This window comes from Amphibalanus amphitrite, unplaced genomic scaffold, assembly GCF_019059575.1.
Source record: "Amphibalanus amphitrite isolate SeventyFive unplaced genomic scaffold, NRLGWU_Aamphi_draft 001624F_arrow, whole genome shotgun sequence".
Lineage (NCBI taxonomy): Eukaryota > Metazoa > Arthropoda > Thecostraca > Balanomorpha > Balanidae > Amphibalanus > Amphibalanus amphitrite.
Genome location: NW_024883117.1, coordinates 113343 through 136988, shown reverse-complemented (window position 1 = coordinate 136988; position 23646 = coordinate 113343). Strand labels below are relative to the sequence as shown.

The following is a 23646-nucleotide window of genomic DNA, read 5'->3' as shown; positions in this document are numbered from 1 at the left end:
AAGCGGCGGGTGGCCATGGCGGCCGCGGCGGCGGCCGGGCCACCGACGTTATTAATAGAGAACCCGCCGGCCCACAAGGACAGACCAGCTCTGGCTGTCGTCTCCCGGCTCCGGCCTGGGCCGGTCCCAGCCACACTGCCCACGCCCACCGCCCTACCGACTCGGCGCGACACCGCCCCGGCGGCGTCCCTACCTCACAGCTCGCCTCGCCGCCCCGGCGGACGGAGACCGGTCAAATTTCCACGCCTGGTGCCAGGGTGCGGTCACACTGACCGGTCACCGACACCCGGTGGTGACAGACAGAAATATCGCCTCGCCACCTAACGCTTCAATGACAAACGCTGGCAGCGGGCACTCGGAGAAGAGCGAAGGAGACAGAAACGGAAAGAGAGAGAGAGAGAGAGAGAGAGAGGAGAGAGAGGAGAGAGAGAGAGAGAGAGAGAGAGAGAGAGAGAGAGAGAGAGAGGGAGAGAGAGAGAGAGAGAAAAGAGAAAAAGAGACAGAAGCAGAGAGTGAAAGAGAGAGTGAGGGAGTTAGAGGTCTCGAGGAGGCGGTGGAATAGAAGGGACCGTCTGCTGACTGACCTGCCTTCACCAGTTTGAAGCTAACACCGCTGTAGGTTCTGAGCAGGTCGGCGGCCGCTGGTGAGATGTCCCTCAGTGCCCCGCTCTCTCCAGCCATGGCTGCTGGCTCCCGAGTGCGAGGTGGAGGCGGCGGTGGCGGCGGGTCACTGGGAATGATCACACAGCTGGTCATTGGCATAGCCACACAGCAGGTTACTGCGAGCGGTCACACAACGGGTCACCGCCGGCGTCCGCACAGCAGGTCACTGCGAATGACGACACGGCAGGTTACTGCGAGCGGTCACAGGTGCCCCGCGGACCTCCGGTCCGGTGAGCGCGCGGGGTCAAGGCCAAACGGTCGGTACTGACCCCTGGGTGACGGGGCATGTAGATCTTAGGAGCCCAGGTCACTGCCGAGGCACCCTGGGGAGTGGGTGTCTCAGCGCCGCTGATGAATACGTTCCACAATAGTAGTCGCTAGTTGGCAGCGAGCAGTCGTCGGAACGCTGCCAGCGGTGACCCGAACCTCAGGGTCCTGGCCGTGGGATGGTGATAAAACTAGCCGCCACAGGCCGCCAGGGGGAGTGCAGTAACGTTACACCGCCTGAACCACAGGTGCTGAGGAGCCGAACTAATTGCTTAGAGACCTTCTACACCAATGATACAGAATAGTGGAATGCTGTAATCACAGTTCCAAGTGATGATAATTAAAATGTATTTTATTTTCAAACTCACCTAGCAGTGGCAGGAGCTCTCTCTGATGACACTCGCTCCGGCGGCACGGACTGGTCAGTCGTCACGGACTGCACGGGTGGCTCACACTGCTCGGACTGCGCGAGCGGCACGGGCGGCACGGATTGCGAGCGGAGCGCGGCGGGCGCCGACGGTGGTTGGGCGGGCACGTCAAGTAGGACCTCCACTGGGAAGATCACGTACATGGCCGTGGCCGACAGGCCATGGCGACACCACCGAGCCGACGGCCCACCTGCCACTGGCCGCCGCGCGCCACCTGACCGCCGCCGCCGCCGACGCCGACGCGTCGTCGGCGCAACGGCCGCGGCGTCGCTGGCGACGCAACAACAGGAGCGCCGCCGCCGACGGCCGCGCTCGCCAGGCGCGCGGGACGGGCGCGGTGGAGAGGGGTGGGGTGGGAGGCTGAGGGTAAATTGAGGCCAGCTCCAGTGTATGTCCCCAGCCAACTGCAATCCCTTGCCTTTCCTCTATTGCACAATCCCGACACCCTGCCCCATCTCCTTATTTTCATTCTCCGCGAGATGCATTCAATCCGCTACCGTTTTCCTCTCTCATATTCCCTCCTTTCTCCTTCCTCTCTCCCTCTCTCCCAGCTGAGGTGGGCTGGCCACGGAGCCATCCGACACAGCCCAGTGTGTATAATTCACGCTAGTGATAATCAGACTAACCGAGATTCTGTAAACAGAGGTCTACGAGCCGACCGCGCGGCGGCTCCGGACCGCATCAGAAATAAACTGCCAACTTAATGACTGGGCTAACTCAGCTGGGCAGGGGTTATTAGCCGTCTCTGCTATGACACCAACACAGGGCGGACGAGACGGGTCAATTAGGTAGGTATGCTGCAGACGTCCATGCATCGGGTGAAGTGAAACCATTACAAATATACATAAAACCCTACGTACTTACATTGCGAGCGGGCATGTGTAGCTGCATGACATGATAGCTCTTCCCGTAAAACCTTTTTTTGGGTCAAAAGTGGATGAACTTGACATCACTCTGACGTCCTTTCTGGCCAACCTTTCATATGCTCTGGAACGATTTTTTTTTTACACAAGCTGCATAAGCGATGTATGAGAGGGCACTGAAAGTTTCACGACGATCGACGCAGTAGTTACTAGTTACAGTACTAGTTACGCAGTAGTCAGGGGCGGAGCTTCCTATAGGTAGGACTTACCTACAGTTGGTGGGGCGGCTGCCCCACCAACTTGGTATTTTACCCCACCAATAAGCGTTTTGCCCCACCAACTTTGGCTGATTTCTTAGACTTTGTTGCTTTGCAAATTGCAATTAATCTTTTTCGCATTGAAGAGCTTTGGGAATGTCTGTTTCATGCAAAATATTATACCTATCTGTAATGATAGGAATTGATTCAGTGCTGGCATTTTATTCAACTTCATAATGCATGATATAAACATCATTTCAGACATGGTGGAACATTTGCAACCACAAAAAACTAGCAACACACGGATAATGTACGATGACGTATACCTACAAGCATGGACAGGTCTCGCGAGATTAAGCGGTAGGTTTTGCACTTTTACATTTCCGGTTATATCTCCGAAACTAATCGATCTACGATGAAGCCATTTTACACGATCATGGCCGGCTTGTTACCCAACAAGTCGATCGCATCTTCACCACTTAAAAGCTTAAGACGACGAAGATATAGCCTGAAGTACCTAGGTACACTAAATTTCCTATAGGTGCAAACCCTACCGCTAAAACCCGCGAGACCTGTACCTCCATAGGTATAGGTAGGTACACCGAATCGCGATTGGCTAGCCTAAATTTCGTGAACTTTTCAGGGTAGGTGTTGAATAATTAACTCCTTGGTAGGTATGTACAGCCCACCGCTAAAGTAATGTGTGGTTTTACCAATCTCAACGGATGGCTTTGACCGACGATTTTTAAATGCGGACTGATTGAAAAGTAAGACGTCAATAGATAAAGCTGTAGTTGCAAGGGTGAAGATACATGTAAGCTACATTAAAGTCTCGTTGCAGTCTGGCTGATCGTTCCTAGGCTTCAGAAGCAGAACATACCCATGACTGAAACCACACATTACTTCTGCTGTGGACTGTAACCTAGGGTAAGGTGCCTAATTAGCGACCCCCTTAATTTGAACCGTCATTGCTCACGCTCTGTGGGTGCCATGTGTTACTGGCTTGATTTTCGGAGAGATCGTTCATTTTTCTATTAAAATACCTTTAGTCATTTTCTGCCCCAATATTCACTAACTTATTTGTAGTGAGCATTTTGGCAAACCACTGCAAAAAAACGCTAATAGGGAACTCTTCCCGATTAGCGATCGGGGAGGGTCGCTAATAAGTCTATGGGTTTCCCCATATTAAAAATGGCAAAAAAATGCGACACCGGAAAAGATGAAATATGATCTAAAAAAGAAAACCTATACGCAAAGCACTCAATCACTTGAACAGGAACGTTTATCCAACACATTTACGTGAGTAAAAACTGATCACGTGATGCACCGAAGGCGAAAAGAAGGCGGAAACCCAAATTTTGCGGGCTATCTTGTATGATATTCGAGGTCCACCCTGAATTCGGCACCCCTGCAGTCGGTGACGACATTTGGCATCCCCTGCCACACATTGCAAGCTTCAGCAACACCTCATTTTCATTTCTCTCTTTTCCCCTTTCTTTCCCTTCTTGAGCTATTTGCGACCATGTCAGGCGCAAATAGGAAATATGAGTTGCGACACATTTTTAACCGCCATGCTGTGCACAGTTGAGCGATTCACTATGGGAAAACGGCAATCAATTAAAAAAGGAATGTCGATTCAGAATAAAAAGGTGCATCATCCTAATGTGCATCGCTTTTCATCAGAATTCAGAGAGGGCCCAAACACACACGTTTTGGATAAGAAACTCGTCATTTTCATTTAAACTCACCTGAAACGTTCCACCAGAAACATCGACGACCGGAAAATAATTTAATTTGATAACCAAAGTATGGCTGACCTTTTGACGATGTTTTCACCCCGTTTTCTCCTGCCAGTTTTTCTGTAGGGAGGTAGGTCGCAAATCGGAAAGGGTCGCTAATTAGGCACCTTATACCCTACTGGAAATGAAAGTTTTGTCGCGATCGGTCGCTTTTTGCATGACTCATCGTGAAAACCAAGAGGGTTCTGCCTACTTCTTATATGTATCTTGATAACTTGGTTTCTTCATTTATCGTAAGATCCTTAGTCCTTAGGTACCCCTTATCCTTACGAGTAGTAAAGTAATCTTGATCCTTACTACCCCCCCCCCCCCCACATCGTTAGGGGTGCCTACGAAAGCGGCGGGGAAAACACCTGAGTCGCAAAAAACGGTGAAGGTATTCCTTCAAAAGCTGCATGATCATTTGGCACAATATTATGCGGCAAACCATACGCTACCGACGATACTGCGGCAAAAGATATTGATTGCGTTTCAGTCCTTGGTTTCAGTCAGGCGACAGTTTATATATATTGAGTTGTTTTTCGCGGAATTACTGTAAATTGTGTTGAATCTTATCAATTTTGACGCACCGAAAAATTCATCATAGTGTCAACTTGTCTCGAGGTAAGTAAGCGGGAAAGGCGCTGTGTTTTGTGTCTTAGCTTAGCTTAGCTTACAGCTTCTCGAGATTTTGTCAGGCCAACTAGGCCTGTGGGTCTCGTTCTGACCAAGCTCATGGTAAGGATGCCAGGCTATCGGTCCTGTTCGGGGATGGCGAAGGCAAGGTCCGCCCAGTGACAGTCTAGGTTGGATTTAAATGTGTTGAGTGAGGGTGAGTTGACCACATAGGTTGGAAGGGAATTCCAGTCATTTACAATCCTTGAAGCAAATGCGTTTCTCCTGATCCTGGATTCAGCACGCAGCTTCTTCAACTTCCATTGGTGCCCTCTGGTGATACTTCCGGTTGCTTGGTCAAAGAAGATTTCTGGGTGAATGTCGATGCCAGCATGGAAGATCTGGTACGCCAGGATCATATCGCCTCTTCTACGATGATAATACAATGATGGCAGGTTCAGGAGCTGAAGTCTCTCTGTGTATGGTCTGTGTCTGATGTTTCGGACAAGCTTTGTAGCGCGCCTCTGTACACGCTCGACGAGGATTTGGTCCGCACGATTAAAAGGTCCCCATACTGCATTACCTACCATATTCAAGATGTGGTCACACAAAGGTTTTGAAGAGAATTGGTAGAGTTTCATGATCCAGTTTCTGAAAAGATCTCTTAAAAAGATCGTGTCGTGCTATGCCTTCTTATCAGTGTTCTAAATTTGGATTTTGTTAGGTGTGTTGATCAAGAAACAATGTCGGGAAGTCCTAGGATGGAAAGAGGAGATAAATGCCTAGAATATTTTTGAAAAACATTGATGTTATTTTGATGCTAATTGATAATGCAGGATTTCATGCCAAGATATTGACGGCATGTGGAAGAAAAGGACGTGGATTGTGGATGCAGTAACTGTAGTCATATTTAGGGCCTGTTCCAGCGCCTCCAGAAACCTCCAGAAAGCTCCAGAAAGCTCTAGAATCCTCCAGAGAGCGTTCCAGCGCCTCCAGAAAGCTCCAGAAAGCTCTCGCCAAAGCTCCAGAAACCTCCAGTAGCCTCCAGAGAGTTGGGAGGTCCAAATTTCTCTGGAGGCTCTGGTCTACAATTATGGCGCACATGTGACAATCACGAATGTAAACAAAGGACTTTTGACTGATTATTTTACAACTTGAATGTGAAGAAAATTACATTGCTATAATTTTGTTAATCTTTCTTAATAAAATTGAAAACAAATTTTGCGTTTAAAGAGAGAACAGTCGTCATACTTTTGGTACCGGGAGTTCCTAAATAAACAGTCGTATGTAAAAGCTGTATATTATCAGCATGGAAGGCATGACAAAAACGAATCACTTTCTAACATACACAATAGTCGATGCCATTTCACGTGATACCATCTTCTTTTTGCTGTCGCTTCATTTGCGGCCACAGAGGACGTGTTCCAGATGAGCCCCCTCTCGCTCCACACACAGCTCTGCGCGTCGCCGAGCGGACTCCACCGCAGCCCGGCAGATCTCCGGCCGCACTCGGCGCACCGCGGACGACACGGCCCTCTTGAGGTCATCTGTGGTTCTGGGGTTGCTTTTGTAGACCTGTGACTTCAGGTGACCCCAGAGAAAGAAGTCAAGTGGGGTCAGATCCGGAGAGTGCGGGGGCCAGGTCCGCACCTCTCTGCGGGAGATAACCCGCGAACCGAATCGGTTCCGCAGCCATTCTCGAGTCGCAACGGCCGTGTGCGCCGAGGCTCCGTCTTGTTGGAACCATTGTTGGTCCATCAGCTGCCTGTCTCCACCCAGCCGCCTGTTCAGCGCAGTCCAGAACTTGGCTAGGACTTGCCGGTAGCGCTGAGCGTTGACGGTGACAGACTCCCCAGCGTCGTTCTCAAACCAGAAAGGTCCGATTATGCCACTGCTGCTCATTGCACACCAGGCTGTGCACTTCACACTGTGCAGAGGGGCTTCCGCGACCAAATCGGGTGGCTCCGTCGACCAGAGGCCAGTTTTACCAAAAAATACCAGCCGGCCGCCGAAATAAAATATCCAGCCGAAAAAATAGCCGCCACACAGCCACGAGTTTCACCAACAAAAAAATTCCAGCCGACTTCGGCCGGAAATATTTGTCGCCGGCAGTCAGCTGATATTTTTATATCGATAATGGTCAAGGAGATTGATAAATGATTTAAAACATGTTTTAATTAAATTTAAGCGCGTTTTTTAATGCAAATAGCACAAATGCTTTGCAATATTATTATTGGAAAACATTATATATATTTTTAATAGTTGTAACCGCAAAATAGATCATAATAACTTGCCAATACAAGACCACCAAATTGTAAACCTACGTCATTTATGAAGGTGACGATAGGAAGGATCTTTTTTCCTGTCAGCCTATTATATTTCATTTTTACAATACTTTCAAGTTGCAATTTACCTTTTTGTCTGCTTTTAGTCGCACCTTGTAGAAAATCATCGTGTCGAACGTGCACGCAATGTATGGACCCCCACTCCCACCTTTTATGAGGTGGGGACTATGATAGATGGGACCCGCTCCCGACGGATCCGGGAGTCGCACCTCTTTCCTAGATGTGAAAAGAGTGGGGAAGAAGCGGCAAATATTGTTCCCAGAGGCGCCACCTGAAGCTGGACGGACAGTTCCGCTGCCGAGCGAGTGAACTGCGGTGCTGCGAGGCGGCTTCGCGCGCACTGCATTACACCTACTTCTAGGACCGAGGGCTAAGGATTCGCCAAGGCCTATATAAAGCCTTGTGCCAAGGCGAGTGTCTTATCTCAGGAAGATACCTACCCAGATTAACTGCACCGCGGTCATTGCAGGGCTGAGGGCGGTCGTTCGCCCCACTTCGGCGAGGTGGAGGTCATGCTGCCCGGCTAGGTGGTTTCAGCTGATATGCAGGCCCCGTTTGCCGGGCCCGGTCAAGACGAAGGAACGCCACAGTCCACACAGCAAACAATATAAGCTCCGGCCCCGCTACACTGGTCCGGCTCGTAGCAATACCTGCGCTAGCTTCGTCGACCGTCGTTCGACTGCGCCCAGTACCGCTCAGTGGAGAGTCCTGCCGAACTCATCCACGTGTGCCGAGATCATTCGTTGCGCACGGACACAATCGTCCGACGGAGACCGCTTTACATGATGATCGCGTGGTGACCACCTTTTCGCCGGCTTCCACGCCCAGTCGAGCCGTCCGGCTACGCCCCAACCTAATGATCGCTCTAAGCCTTTCGACTGGTTTGCAAAACTCGGGTCTAATATCGAAGTATTTGGGAGTTATGACTTATGACACGTTAAAACCGTGTTCATGAACAAATATACATTATGCAACTAAAAACGCCTTACTTACTTAAACTTTTCTAGGCTGATGACAACCTATTCATTGTAATATTTCTAAAATGTAAATAAATCATGAGCGATGAGCATAAAAAGGTGAAAAAAGCGATCAACTAGAAGCTAGTGTGGAAATCCACTGACGTAGGTCGCCTCGTACTGGCGCAGCTCGTACAGCGGCACCGGCGTCTCCCGCACCCGGCCGTCCGCCTTGCCCGCCTGCGCCATCAGCCGCTGGAAATGGCTGCGCTGCCGCTCAAACATTAGCGTGACCGCCTGGCCGGCCCGGCTGACGCGCGCCGTCCGACGCACGCAGTGTGCCTTCAACAGCGCCGAGATGTCGTACGACGCGACCGCGTCCACGGCGTCCACGTCAATAACGCGCGCCATAGCCTCGAGCACACCAGCGCGGCCATCTCAGCTAGCGCGCGCCGCCGCTGGCCCGCCGGCACTGCCCCAGGGAACTCGGCCTCGCGCGCGCCCAGCACCGACAGCGGTAGCTCCAGCTGGTGCGCCGCCTCGTTCCAGTTGACCAACACGAGCGAGCGCCGCCAGTCGGGCTGTCGGAGCAAATTGTGCATCAGCAGCGGCTTCAGCGGCTGCGGCGCCACCACGTTGAACGACTCGCTCAGCTCGGCCGGCGTGGTGAACCTGCCGACGAACTGACCGGACAGTGCGACGGCGGCGGCCGCCGTGCCGGCAGTGTCCCAAAATTATATTTTGGCTTGGGTGTCAGAGGGGAATATTCGTCACAATGTCAGTCAGAAAGGCAGAGAAAGAGGGAAAACAGAGATCATTAGTTTATTTGTGAATTTTGGAGGATGTGGGAGCTGCTTTACCTACCTATAAGATTATTGAATCGAATATGGAGTAGGTAAAAGTTACGCGCAGATGCTCTTTTGGTAGAATAGGGAGTGAAAATTGTTGTGGAAAATTGGATGTGGGAGCGGAAAATTATTTTGATTTGGATGCCCCTTCCCACCCAAACTGGCAGATTTTGGGACACTGCGTGCCGGCCACCAGCAGTCGCGGCTGGAACAGCGACATTCGCTCCAGCTTCTCCGGCCTCCGGGTTCTGTGACAGGGTGGCCAAGAACGGCAGCTTCTGCAGCGGCAGGTGAGGCGCGCAGACGGCGGCGGCCGTCAGCCGGCCGGCGATGCAGGGCGGCGGGCCGTGGCCGCCGCCACCCGCTCCACCGCTTTCAGTCAGCCCGTCTCGGCCATCTCGATCACCCGGTCGGCTTCGTCGATCACCAGGTAGCGCAGGTGCGCTAGCGAGAAGCCCTCGGCGCTGGTTATGTGATCCATCAGCCAGCCGGGAGTGCTCACCACGATCAGCCAGGGAGACCGGGCCGCGCGGCCCCACCGCCACCAGTTGGTGCCCCCCTCGTGCCACTGTGTCTCCACCCAGCAGCCGGACGCAGAGCGGCGTGTCGGCGTCGTACTGGCGGAACACGGCGGGCACCTGAGCGGGCAGCGCCTGTGTGGGTAGCACAGCTAGCGCACGCACCCGGCGGCCGGCGCACCGCGGCGCCGCGCCTGCACCAGCGGCAGCACGAACGCCAGCGTCTAACCGCGGCCGGCCGGCGCCGAGACGCAGAGGTCGGCCGGTGGCAGCGGCGACTCTGCGGCCGCCAGCAGCTCGGGCAGCACCGTCACCTGCACCAGGAACACCTGTTCGATGCCCTCGGCGGCCAGCCGGGCGCGCAGCTCGGGGCAGAGCGCCGGCAGATTGGCCGGCGCCGGCCGCCGGTCGCCAATCGGCTGCGGGTGCGCCAGCCAGTCGGGCAGCGCACGCGGTGCACGGCCTGTCGGCTCGAGCGCTCCACCTCGTCCAGCACGGTGAAGTCGTCCGCGGCGGCGTCTCCATCCGACTCGGAGGTGTCCTCACTGTCGTTATTGGCGACGGCGGCTGCCGCTGTGCGCTCAGTCAGGTCGGCCATCACAGCAACACTCGCCGATGATTGGCGTCATCGAAACCGTCGGACGACGGTGGATTCACCACCGTTTTTGCAGCAGAGACTGGAAAAACCTCAGCAATAAACAAGGGAAAACTTCACAACATGCCACAGCCCGCAATTGTGCATATTGTCATTTTATTTCTCACATGACAGAAAATATTGGCTGCTTTATTCTAGGAACTGGCATGAAAAACATAAGCTAAAATCAAGCTAAGTGAATTATTATTGTATTTCAACATGAGACTGGGAAAAAATCCTTGTCACTGTCAACATGACCAGTGTAATGGTAACGGACGGGCTGCATGAACATTTCAGCGCATGATCTGAAAACTCTGTGTGCAGAAATTTCAGCGCTGAGGTGAGCAAATAACATTTCGGCCGCAATCTGCCTGGTGCCTCAACAATTTAGCAAAACTAACTCACAATACTTACAGCCAGTTTTAACACCCTGCATGACTCATGCATGCAAGATACACATGCATTCAATATCAGCAAAGTGCACACTGACACACAACAGTTATGGATTCATTTACATTTTACATTACTATTATTTTCTTTTCCTTCAATATTGGCAGCATGACTTGCTGAGTTCAGTGGCACAATCTTATGACAGCATTCAGCAAGTTTGTTCGGGTTCGCACCCACGCAAACTTTGCACGTTTTGCTTCAAAAACAAGCCTTTATACATTTCTTTCATGCTATTCAATTTCTTTTTTTTAATTTATTGTCATTTATCTTGAAAATCTTGCCATTTTGGTCTTAGCAATGTCAATGCACCTTCCCTATTCCGCACAGCTCAAGTAAGTTCCACCCAAAAGTAGTAGTATCAGTAGCTGGTGCCTTGCAATGTCAATGTCAAATGTAGCTGAATATGTGAAAACAGTGACATATTTATTTAAAATCTTGAGTCCAATGAGCCTGCCCTCTCTGCCTCTCCTTCCAGCATTTCTTCAAGCACCTTCAATTTTCAAAAATGACCTTCCATCATTATTTTCCACTTCCGTGCGAGCAATGAGCTTGTAAGCTGACCACTAGTTAATGCGCTATCATCTTTCTGTTGGGTGCTTGTAGCAAAAAGATAATATAAAACGAAAAAAACTAACACCACAACACCAAACACCAGTCTTGTTGGTTCCTTTTGGTCCTGCCTGGTGACAAAGGCTCTTTCTTTACGCAATATCATCAGTATTCCTCTTCTAATCTTGAAGCCCAGATGCTTTACAAATTGGCCATGAATGATACTAAATTATTATATCAACTGGGAAGCGCAAATCACGATAATTAGTAACAAATGAGGCCAATTGTTCCAACACGACATCAAAAAAATAGACGGGGTCGCCCAAGGCCCTATATACCAGGTAGGGTCGTCCGGCGATTCTACCTTTTCGTGACGTCAGCTCGTGACGTCATTTGGAGTCAAGTCTCGAAGCCCCGTTCAATCCTCATGTAAATGAGCGATTTTCGAAGCACTGTAGAATGAAGTCTGCACAAGATATATCAAACTTAAGTATCTTATCTGAAAGAGCAGACAATTTTCTGCAAGTTATCTATTACGTGTTTTTCGCTAAATCTTTTGCTTTTTTCATAAAAGCGTAAAATGTCCCCCCATGTCTCCGCAGCCTCCCTGCCGCCGGCCGCCGCGCGGTCGCGGTAGTGTAGTGGTTAGCGTGCCCGCGCAGTATTCCAAAGGTCCCGAGTTCGAATCTATGCGGTGTGGAACTTTAATTGCAATTCCAAGCTGAACATACGCACATCCATAATAAATTATTATTCGTATAGCTAAACTGTCACCAAGCTATCCATATAAATTGACTTCACCCAAAATATCGGCAAGATTCTATTAAAATATAAATTCAAATATGGCGGCTTGGACTGCCGCGTGCGTTAGGCTCCGCCCATAGCTCCGCCCACATGCGTGACGTCATTCGTGTTAGTGGACACGCAGAGAGATAGGGGACGACATGGGCCTGGGGTCGCCCGTCTATTTTTTGGGCTGTTTTTCTACAAATAATGGCGCAAAATAACACTCCATTAATGCCGCATTTGCCGTTGGTGAAACTCATTGGCTATTTTTCTGGCTGATATTTTTTCACGCCGGCGGATATTTTTTCGCCTGGTTGGTGAAACTCGTCGGCTGGTTTTTGACAGAAAAATTGCGCCGGGCTGCTATTTTTCTGTTGGTAAAACTGGCCTCTGAATCGAAAATTCTGGGAGTTCACGCGGCCATCCATATGAAAATGGGTTTCGTCGCTGAACCAGATTCGGTGAAGGAACTCATTGTCCTGCTCGCAATTTCTCAAAAACCAGCCGCTGTAAAGAAGCCGTGACTGTTTGTCGACTTTCGACAGTGCTTGGTGAACGGAGACCTTATACGGGAACAGCTGAACGTCGTTTCTGGCCAAACGGTGAGCGGTGGTTTTGCTACAGCCCAGTTCCTGGCCCAGCCGTCTGAGCGACTTTTGTGGGCTCCTCTGGAGGGCTTCTCGTGCCTTTTGGGCGTTTAAAGGCGTCCTCTTGGATCTTTTTCGGCCACATTTACCCTTTTTTACGTTCTCCACACTACCTCTTGCCAAAAACTTCTCAACTATACTTAAAATGACGGTTCTTGATGGCACTTGGGTCCTTTTTAAGTGTCGGCGTAGCTTACGTTGTGTTGCAACGATTGACTTTGTCTCAAAATAGAAATGTACTATTTTTGTTTTTATGTCTGTACTATACGGCTGCATGATAGAAAGTGATTGATTTTGGTATGAAATAAAATGGCATTGCACGTGCTATCATCACGTGCAATTTGATTGTTGTGATTTTGTTAGTTGACGCCACTAGAAGCAAAAATAATTCGACTGTTTATTTAGGAACTCCCGGTATCTGTGATGCCAATCTCCAGAAATCTCCAGATTGCATTCCAGCGCCTCCAGTGAAACCTCTGGTAGAGCCTCCAGCAAGGCCCTCCAGTCAAGAATTTCTACTGGAGGCGCTGGAACAGGCCCTTAGCCTGGTTCTTTGAATGCATAAGCTTTGTTTGTTTGTTTGTTTATTGGGGCTTTAGGGCGCGTCGACTGCAAAGGTCATTTTGCGCCTATGAATGCATAAGCTTATTTAAAGATAAAATAATGCAATTTTTTTCTGATTTTGGAATGAAAATGTTTTTGGAATGTAAATGTGATTTACAACCCGAAATTGACAAATGGAACACTTCATTCTACTTGGTTCCTAAATTTGTGATGAACAAAGTTGTGGATGTCTGTAGTTTTTTGTTTGTTATAACAGCCTTGAAAAAATTAAAACTATACTGATGTGAAGCATGAATGATGAAATTTGCCTCATTTGATCAGATATCTTTCAATTCTGCATCAAACAGTTTGTAGAGTTGGATCAAGCAGCTGCTGCTTGACTAGCATCCAAAAAGGCACCTATTATACTTGACTACTTATATTAAAGAAGTGTTTTCTGGACTGACTGGATTGACTGGCGCTGGACTCGTGCTCAGGTTTAGACAATTTTATGTAAACTGTTGCTTCTTGCCATGCCACTGCCAATTCAGTATATGACAATGAAACATCACAAGCCAGAGGCCTATATTTTAAACAAGAGATCACTGACTTCAGTTACTTTTTAGCTTGTCACCCCAAAATTTCAGGGGTCATGCAAAAACATGCTTACATTAAGATATCTGCCAGCCTAACTTGAATTGATGTTTTGAAACCAAAAGTCATTTCTTGACATGATTGATTTGTATTGTAGAAGGCTTTCAGAAGTAAAAATACTGGAAGCCCTCAACTTTTTGCTGTTGATAAAACTAGCCTCAGAGAGAACATTCTTGCAAACAAGTTATAGGCAGCGATACCAGTGACATTTCTTGCTATGGCAACATTTTTATTTCCTAGTGCCTTTAGCAATGATATGATATTTTATCAATTTTAATTTTGAATCAAATGAAGATAGGTACCAAGGACAGGGAAGCTATTTTTGGTTTGCAGTTTGCACTGCTTCATTATTTTGCAAAACAAGAAAAGCACAGGCACCAGCTAGACCACAGTGCACTTGATATGCCAAACAAGCCACTCATCTTATCCTCAAAATTTGGCTACTCAAGTGATTTTTCACTGTAGGGCCCTAAGGTGCTGATATCTAATTAAATGCTGATTGGTTGAACAATGCTCATTACAGCTCACAAGAGCAGATGATGGCTGCTCACAGCTGTCTCCATTCTTAGTAATCGCTGAAAGTGCAGGATTCAACCCTTTGCTTTTCCATTATGGTAAGAAGTAACGCTAGATTAAAGGGACCCTCCCACCTTAACATTAGATTTGAGTTGAGATAGCCAAAATGGGGTTGCTGGCTCACAATTACCGGTTTCGGCACTCACAACATCAAGAACTGCCTTAAATCGGAAATATTGAATTTCAAAATTGCAGCATTTTGATTCAGAGGGGCTAATGCTTAGGAATACCCTTGGGAATACCCCTCTGAATGTGTGACGTCAGCGCAGATATCTAACGATTTTTAAATGTTTGACTAAAACGTTTTGTAGCACGCGGTGGTATATGCTATTTGCGCGCAACATCTGCCGCAAACGCCGCACTTCTAAAATAAAGTCGCTAGAAACAGCGGAGATCCCAAAAAAGTAAACAAAAGTAAAAGTATAATATCTTGAAAACCGGTGAATATTTTTCGGTGAAATTTGGTAGATATTCGTTTTCGCTCTTTCTGAACCGAGCGACATCACTTTCATGCCAATTCATAAACTTTTTTGAAGGTGGGAGGGTCCCTTTAAGCCTTATTGTCCAACAGTTATCATAACATTTCTTTTATTTCCCTCCATGCTTTGCTATCCTAGTTTTTTTTTTCTCCAGTTTTCTCCAGTTCTCTAGTGTTTTTTCCTCCAGTTTCAGGATGATTGAATATGACCCAGTTGCCAGTTCCCATTGACACCTTCACAAATAAAGATCAAATTTATAGTGCCTTTTATTTGAAGCAAAATTGACCTTGGCTAGTTTTTAAACATGGCATGATTCTTATTTCTTTTTTCATGTATGTAATGGAGCATCTAGCTCTGTAGATCAGGTCAATCTGTAGGCTGTCAATCCTATTTGCTGATCACTTATTCAGTATTCACCACAAGATCTTGCAACATCTTGCAAGATGTTAAAACACATGATCTGTCATGCATCTTATATTGATATGCTGATGTAATCGCGTCATACAACTGCTTTTTTTACTCCCAATTCAGCATGCAGTACCTATTCAGTATGCAACGGAACGACTTCAGTATAGCCCCTGGAAGGGCTGCTCTCGACTATGAAGTTGCTCCATTACTTGCTGGGCGCTGGTGGAAGGCTTGTTGCTGTCAGATGCTGCTGGAAAATTTCCCTAACTATAGACTCGTACGTCTGCGGACTTGGTATGTCTGAATGCTGCTCAGCTGGAGGACGAAACGACGACGAGTGAATCCGAGAGCATTTGAAGTACTAACCAGTTGCCTAGTACGTGGTCGCTCGGCAGCGGAGTGATTGAAGACACAAGCGCCCGTGTGGAGGTTTTACGTGTAGAGACGCGCAGCACTGGGTGGTTGCGAATGGACGACCTGCGGCCGCCGTCATGGCGCAGGGCCGTGGTGTATGGGCTGCAATATGTTCGCAGCTCTCGCGGGATAGATTTGGCTACATGTCGGTGCTGCGCATCTGAAGCAGCTGGTACGTGCCCCAGTTTTTAATTGCCGTACGTCAGAAGGAAGGCGTCACGAGGTGGAGTGCGTTAGCGCGTGTGCTCGCCGCTCAAAAACAGTCGCCGCGCCCGCCCGCCTGCTCAGTATGCCTGATGCGACCTAATTAAGTTAGCGTCGCCCGGCTTTCCGTCTATCCGGGATCGTGGAGGCGGCCGGAGTGCCCCCCAGCAGCTGCAAAAACAGGCGACCGCGCCGCTCCGGGTCCCGATCGGGCTTTATTAACGGAGCTCCGGCGCCGACTGCATGCGCGTGTGGTGCTAACGAACCAAATATAATGCACGCCGGCGCCGGCACCTAGCACCTGGGACCGTATCTGCGCGGCATTCGCTCTGGCGCACTGCTAACAACGTGCATACAGCATCGCAATATCCAACGCGCTGCTTGTGAGGAAACACTTCGGAATCATCAATCTAACATCGTTCAGTGCACTCGTATCTCTAAGGAAAGATGTAATAAAATGCATCGCGAACGCGTGTCACTCTTTCGCCGAAGGTCTCTTGAACACGAACATTTTTTCTGTGCTCGTACGTGTGAACAGGATGGTCCGGCTGGAGTGGCAATTCCTTAGCGTGATTATCGGGCGTCCAGCCTCTCAGCTCGGCGCCGGTCGTTGCTCGCCAGTCGGATGTTCGTGCTCGAGATCCACTGCTCGTCTCTCACCCCTCCTCTTCCCCTCCGACCTTATACCTGCCTCTCCGGCCGGTGCAGCGGTGGCGCGCGGCCGCTGCGTTTCTCAGCCGGAGCGGCCGCCCTGTCGGAAGGGACGACCGATCTGTCTCGGGCGCGCTGGACGGCCGTAAATGCTCCGACGCACGGGCACCGGTGCAGGCGGCCGCGCCGGTAGACGGACTACCTGCCAGCGGCCGGACGGAGCGGCCGCCGCGCGGAGGGATGGACCGCCGCCGCCGCTGGTCAGCCGGCCGGAGTGGGTTCGGTACCGCCTCTGGGGAGGCTCTGCCGCCGCGGCTCCGCTCTGCCGAGTCGATTTTGTACCGGGAGGTATCGATGGTTGCCTCCGAACTGACGCCGCTGGCTCCGTCCGAGTGTTCAGCTGTCTCGAATGGCATTTGCTCGGATCAGCACCTCACTACGCTGTGTTTGCCGAGCCCCAGCTCCGCTGGGACGCGAGGAAATGGCGAGTGGAAAATGGATTTATTAAACATGTTTTAGGAGTGTCGGGCTTTTACCAATACCCTGGAGATATTCAGGCTCTCAGATGAAAATGGATAGCATTGCACCGGAGGCAGACATAAAACATACTGTCAAATGGTAACCATTTCAGAGGAGATTCGAAGATGCATGCTCCATTCCGAAAAATGGGACTCATTTCGCGTTTTCGGTGTTTCGATTTCGGCCCAATTTGCCGGCGCGGACGGCGGCCGGTCGCCGGTATCGGAGACTCGGTGGCTCGATAGCCGCGGCCATCAGGGGCGACATGTGCCCGGCCGGCCGGGTGAGGGCCTTTACGCCCCATTTGCCGGTCAATCATGTCTGAGCCCGGTCGATGAGCGCGTGTCGCCCGCTGATTGGGCTGACCTGCTTCCGGGCGGTGACCGTCGCGTGGGGGTCGCGCTGACACGCGTCCGGTGGCCGCCGGGCGGACGGCGGTGCCAGTCACAGAGGCGTCAGGCGTGGAGCGGCCGGCCCCTGACACCCGCCGTCAGAGAATTGGATCGGTGTGACGGCTCGGGTGGCGGGGAAGCGGCGTCTGCTCCCTGCTTCAGACTACTCCTGACGGGATTTCTGCGACTGAGCACCTGCGTTTATAGTGCACTTATATTTGATGTGCAGTGACTTCGCGACTTTGTATTGTGAATACTAGCGGCACGGCCAATAATTGTTCACCAGCTGGACATGGAATATCGTTAACTACATATACCGGGCTCATTTTCTTCCTCACGGGCGCTTTGTAGAGCCCTGTCTAGGGCGGTGGCGGCGGTGGTGTGGCGTCCTGTCCTCCCCTCAGCTCGGCTGAACCGGCCTAACGTCGCCCCGTTTCGCCGGCAGGACCGTGGTACGCCGCCGCCGCCGCCGCCGCCGCCATGAACTGTATGGAGTCGGACGCCAAGTCGGACATTGACAGAGACCGGCAGCGGTACCCATTCTGCGTGGTCTGGACGCCCATCCCGGTACTCACCTGGCTGTTCCCCTTCATCGGCCACATGGGCATCGCCATGTCGTCGGGCGTCATCCGCGACTTCGCCGGCCCCTACTTTGTCGGCGAGGACGACATGGCGTTCGGGAAGCCGACGCGCTACTGGCGGCTGGACCCGCAGCGCGCCGCCGGCGGGGTGTCCGGATGGGACCGCGCCGTCGCCGAGGCCTCCGAGGTCTACTCGCACCGAATGCACAACCTGTTCTGTGACAATTGCCACTCACATACGGCGCGCGCGCTCAATCTGATGGCCTACGACGGCAGCATCTCGTGGAATATGGTGAAGCTGGCGGCGCTGATGCTGGTCAAGGGCCGCTTCACGGGCTTCTGCGGCTTCCTGAAGACGTGGGTGCCGTTCTTCATGCTGACCGGAGCCGTGCTTGTGTTCCTCTGGGTGACGCACGTCCTCTGAAGGACGGAAAGGATGTGCGATTATACGCGGTGTCACAACGCGTAAACTGAGGCAATGTCACTGAGATATATTTGAACAACAAACTGACATTGACAGTGAATCGGGCTATGACAGTGAAACACTGGTCAGTGGACGCGGCAGCAGCAGTGATTGGCTACCGTAGACTGAAGTGACGGCAGATCCCAAAGAGTGGATGCCTATGAGACACACTCGAGAGATACTCGACAGATGTTTGTGCCCGTGCTGTATTTCGTCATCTCATGTAATGTATTCACATTTTCATGTGCACGTTATGCTGAAAAGTCACAGCCTTTGAAGCCGCCCAGGGCCTCATTATTTCACAATGCGACTCAATGTTATGATGTTATGGTGCAGCTTGTTGCTTGTTTCGCTTTATTACTTACCTAGTCTCCCACCAGTTATTCCTCGCTGTTTTATTATCAATGTTGGCGGGGTTCGATTCGAGTATTCCGAACGAGTTTCCGGCCATATTCCACCCTTATTGCTTCACTACGCCGTCAATAGTTGGAAGTTGGTGCTGGCTTTCCAGCCTCGAGCCCGGCTACCTGGCGGCAGCAGACCACAGAAAGCACGACCTTTGGATGGGACAACTTTCTCCCCAAGTTGGGGGCGGCTGCGACTGGGTAGCGCGCGCTGGAGTCGCCCTGCGGTCTCTCTGGGGACGGTGGGGCCGGGCCAGTGGCCCACAGGCGGCCGGGGTGGGACAGGAGCCGAGGAGCCGTCCTGTATTGACCGGTTGGTAACCGTGCACCGCCCGCCGGCTCCAGCTGGCGTGTGCGTGACCCGGCCCGACCGGCGCCGCACCTGTTCATCAACACTGCAGCTAACACACGGCCCGGCCCGGCGCGAGTCTAACCAGCGTGAGCGACAGACTGGGAGACACGGGTTGCGACCTTCACCCCCGTGTTCGCCGCCGCGCCGGTGGCTCGGGCGACCCAGCGCCGATCCGTCATCCGGGAAGTCTGCCGACTGTTGTGTCGTGACCCGCGGGATGAGAATCGAATATCACCCGAACCGGCCTGATCTGGCTCGCCGGTCGGCCGCCATACTGCTGTTTCCATTATTCATATGGGCTGCGGCCGCCCGCGGTCCTGCGGACTGTTCCAATTTTGCGGTGTGAGCTGGGAATACAGCCGTTATGCATTCGGCGTGTGATCTGGGGAATACAGCCGTTATGTATTTATTGTTTCGGGTGCCTGATTCGACTTCAAAGGAGAGCGGCTGTGGCGGTGCGCTCATAACATGTTAGTAGGAAGAGGAAAAGAGGAGCGGGCTTGGACTAGATCAAATAGTTCAATTTGGTTGGTACCGCTTTATCTAATCTTTACCGCCGGTCCAGTTAGTTCGAGTACACTCCATCGCCAATGAAATAAGCGTATGTACAAAATAAAGAACACAACAATCAATGTCTCATCCAAATCATTATACACGCGAGTCGCGACCTCCAAAGGTTATACAACGCGACCTCTACATTTCAATTTTTTTCGAAAAAGCGCGCCTGATTCGCCTTTGGTTTGCTTATAACTGCCGGTAGGCGGTAGCATAGCAAGACAAATGTTCAGCCAGCGGTCAGAGCAACCCATCCGTCACACACTGACCGGTACACCCCACCCCACTCGAGTTGGTGCGAAAGTGATGATATTTATCGCGTTCAAACGATTCGACGCAGCAGCCCTTATCTTGACTCATAGTATGGAACACACCGTGTTCCCTTCGTCCTTGTCAACTGTCACACCTGAGTAAAAATAACTGCCCTGCCACCACCAGGCGAGTAGCTATTTCACCTTCATTTACATTTTATGAGACGGCACGAGAAGTTACAGGCTGGCAAGCTCGTTTGATTAAGGCACACTGGCGACTGGGATCTTTATTGGGGTAGGCCCAGTTTCACTCCACGAATGTTGAACAGTTTGACTCCCTCGAGATTTAACGGCGTTATTTATCCGACTTTCATGATACCGCTGGTATCCAATAAATTGCACCTGCGTATTTACCAAGGCATTTGTCATCGTGAACCGAACGGATGCTCGTTTCCATTTTTAAATTGAGATACGTCTTGTTTGAATTACTGCCGAATTGACCTCGAATGAAAAACGGCAATGGACCTGGGCTGAAATGGGTACGAGCGATTAACATGAAATTGACACTGAATAATGGCATTGAATATCCTACCTAGTAGGCATCGTGAACGGGCTTTAGTAAGAGCATACCCTACTTTGAGACTCGAATTCGCCATAACGGCGATGGCATTGCGCTGTAGGAAATGAACTACCATTCGTCAATGTCGGCGTTTGCCCCCTCCCCCTTGTGTCTCAGCTGAGGCCGCCACAGCCAACCGCATAAACAAACCAAACATTGCCAATTTTAGCTCGATGTGTCTCACGACAAGTCTGACGGTGATTTCGGTATTGAGCACCATGATCACCATCACCGAAAACAAAACTGGATGGGCTCCAGTTGCACTGTCGCGAAGATAGGTCTCGAGGTTGCGAGACAAATACCGGGCGGCTGCTCGGAGTTAACGATCTACTATGGACGTCAAACCCCTTGAGACCCCACTTTTTTGCGATAATTTTTAAATGCGTCAACTCTCGTTGACAATATTCTGGCAATGTGTGTTTCAGAACCTGCCGAAACTTTTATTACTAAGGTATTTCGACGCCAAACGATTATGAAAGGTACTTCTCATTCACTCGTAATGTTAAATTTCACGGAACGAATCTGCTGTTTGGGTAGAGGCTACGCGCTCATGGGGCGGAGCCACGTAATGACGTCAGCGCTAAGCTCCGCCCTACCCCTCCGGCGCTCCTTGCCCGGCGACCGGTCACTCGCGTCTCTCGCTCCATTCAGGCTTGATGGTGGGCGGTAGCTGGTAGCGGTAGCGGGCGCTGGTAGATGGCATTTAGAGCAGATGGCGCTGGTGGCGAGGCTCGAGTGTGGCCGAGCGCAAGCCTCTGCCCGGGCCTGAATTGACCTTAGCATTACGAGTGAATGAGAAGTACCTACCTTCCATAATCGTTTGGCGTCAAAATACCTTAGTAATAAAAGTTTCGGCAGGTTCTGAAACACACATTGCCAGAATATTATCAACGAATGTTGACGCATTTAAAAATTATCGCAAAAAAGTGGGGTCTCAAGGGGTTTGACGTCCATAGTAGTCTTTAGATGGCGCTAGCAGTCGGCGCCTGGATGCTATGCTGTGCCGCACAGCTCCAAAGCCACGGCGGCGCCCGCAAGCGCGGCGGCCGAGTCCGGGTAATCTTGGACGCGTTCGCAGCTACTCGAATTTATTGCAACTGCCTTTCAACGTCTCGCAATGGATACTCCAATTATTTGTGCGTACCTTTGATACTTGATAGACGTGACCGGCCGCGGCGGCAGGTCGTCCCTACCTGTCCCGCTCAGTCACCGGCCGGCCGTTTCAGATGCTGTCCGCAGCGGGCGCGCCCCTGCTGCGCTCGGCGTCAGTGCTGGTCACCGGCCAGCGTCTGCTCAACTGTAACCGTGCCGTGGTGTGTCGCGTACACCGGCTGCGCCACCCTCAGCTCTACCCAACGACGGTGGTACTGTCCGACGGGGCCACCATCACCGCGCGCTACCACGAGCCGAGGAAAATCATCAAGGTAAGGAACCATCACCGGGCGAACATGGGCCCAGGAAAATCATCAAGGTAAGGAACCATCGCCATCACCATGCGCTATCACGAGCAGCGCAAAATCAAAGGTTGGTGAAAGGATGGGGCGAAGGAAGGGCGCGTGTGTGACCGGCGGAGTCTAAAGAAAGATGGGTACGTTTCACAGTGGTGTTTTACCAGAGTTTATGCAATAGGAATGTTTACCTACTGGCAGGTAATAATAGCCGTTTTCACGACGGTCATCTGGTACACATTTGGTGCACATCTGGTACAGATTAGGTGCAGATTTGGTCAAATCAGGTTCAGTGTGTCTCTTAGCAGCTATCAGCTAGGCTTGCATTAATTGCTTATATGCCTGCTTTGTCATAAAATCAGAGAGCATCATCGATTAAAACACTGAAATAAATTCATAAAATGAAGATATTTGCAGTAAAAGAAATTAGGTGCAGATTTGGTCAAATCAGGTACATTCGCCGGATAGCCCGTCGTGAAAACGGCTAATATCAATTGTCGCATTGATTTAGTGTAAACCAAGTGTAAACCTTTGCTGTCGGTGCCGGTCGGCCTGTCTGACCCTACGCCCCGCTCCCCAGCTGCCGCTCGACCTCAGCACGCTCTCTGAGGAGGAGCGACTGGTGCGACTCCAGAGACGGAAGCCCAAGCAGAAGGTGGTCATTGAACAGGAGGTCGAGGACTCGTTCGACGTCAAAAAGTATCAGAAGTTCTGGAAACGCTGAGATGGGTGGACGGACGCGCCTTCAACGTGTTGGTATCAGAAGTTCTGGAAACGCTGAGACCGACAGACACCCCTTCGACGCCAGACAGTATCAGAAGTTCAGGAAAAGCTGAGCCGAGCGGGCGCTCTTTGGCTCTGGCCGGGCGTAAAAAGTAGTCAGGGAGGGATGCTGTGGCAGTCACCGGTGGCGTCAGTGAATGAAACGCAGCGCCATCAGTTGTTTGCTGAGGATGATGCGAACCTCACGGAACACCGCGCGCTATCGCGAGCCGCGGAAAATCATCAAGGTGTGTGGGACGGATGGCCTGGCGATGGTTTGTGTCTGTGAGAGGTTTGAGTAAGAGGTTTGAACTGAGTGAAGAGTAAGGCGCTGAGTAGCCAGTGATTTAGTTATTTCATGACTGGAATATGAAGAGACCTGCAACTGGATGTGAGTGTTTGTGGATGATGCAATACATGCTCGTTTGTAACCGATTTTTTAGCATCGTGAGGATTCTACATAGAAGAGTCAGTAAGTCAGTACTCTGAAGAACTAATCAGTGATGAGCTGGGATCAGTGGAGTCGATCGGAGACCCGTTCTGTGCCTGGAGCTGCCCGTCAGTGTGTGCCGTCCCAACAGCCGAGTAATCCAGTATGAGCCCACCGGAGACACGCTCTTATCCAGCGCTGCCCCTGTCAGTGAGTGTGTGCCTTCGCAGCAGTACGGTAATCCAGTCCGTCGGTCTGAACCTATTGGACATCCGTCTTACCCTGGACCTGGCTCTGCCAGTTTCTGCCGTCCCAGCAGTGAAGTAATCCAGTCTCC

The 23646-nt window shown here is 51.0% G+C and overlaps 3 protein-coding genes across 5 annotated transcripts; 2 read left to right on the top strand and 1 right to left on the bottom strand.

The window, feature by feature from the left end:
* Positions 1–584: 584 nt before the first annotated feature.
* On the bottom strand, positions 585–1539 carry LOC122374242 (allergen Asp f 7 homolog; the record flags this gene model as incomplete). The annotated part of the gene is made up of 2 exons (XM_043352866.1): positions 1299–1539; positions 585–730 (listed from the first exon to the last, which is right to left on the bottom strand). Coding segments are annotated over exons 1-2 (349 nt in total), but the record flags the coding sequence as incomplete, so codon positions are not given.
* Positions 1540–4705: 3166 nt separating this feature from the next.
* Positions 4706–19876, top strand: LOC122374239 (transmembrane protein 222-like). 2 transcript variants are annotated; one of them, XM_043352860.1, is made up of 2 exons: positions 4706–4880; positions 17890–19876. In XM_043352860.1, the coding sequence occupies exon 2, from the start codon at positions 17925–17927 to the stop codon at positions 18447–18449; it is 525 nt and encodes a 174-aa protein (XP_043208795.1). In that variant the 5' UTR covers positions 4706–4880; positions 17890–17924; the 3' UTR covers positions 18450–19876. The 2 variants fall into 2 exon arrangements, with proteins under 2 accessions (XP_043208795.1, XP_043208796.1); XM_043352861.1 differs by lacking the exon at positions 4706–4880 and adding an exon at positions 13155–13174 and having other exon boundaries at positions 17890–19649.
* On the top strand, positions 12241–23310 carry LOC122374240 (39S ribosomal protein L55, mitochondrial-like). 2 transcript variants are annotated; one of them, XM_043352862.1, is made up of 3 exons: positions 12241–12559; positions 21896–22093; positions 22698–23310. In XM_043352862.1, the coding sequence occupies exons 2-3, from the start codon at positions 21896–21898 to the stop codon at positions 22839–22841; spliced, it is 342 nt and encodes a 113-aa protein (XP_043208797.1). In that variant the 5' UTR covers positions 12241–12559; the 3' UTR covers positions 22842–23310. The 2 variants fall into 2 exon arrangements, with proteins under 2 accessions (XP_043208797.1, XP_043208798.1); XM_043352863.1 differs by lacking the exon at positions 12241–12559 and adding an exon at positions 15075–15188.
* Positions 23311–23646: the final 336 nt, after the last annotated feature.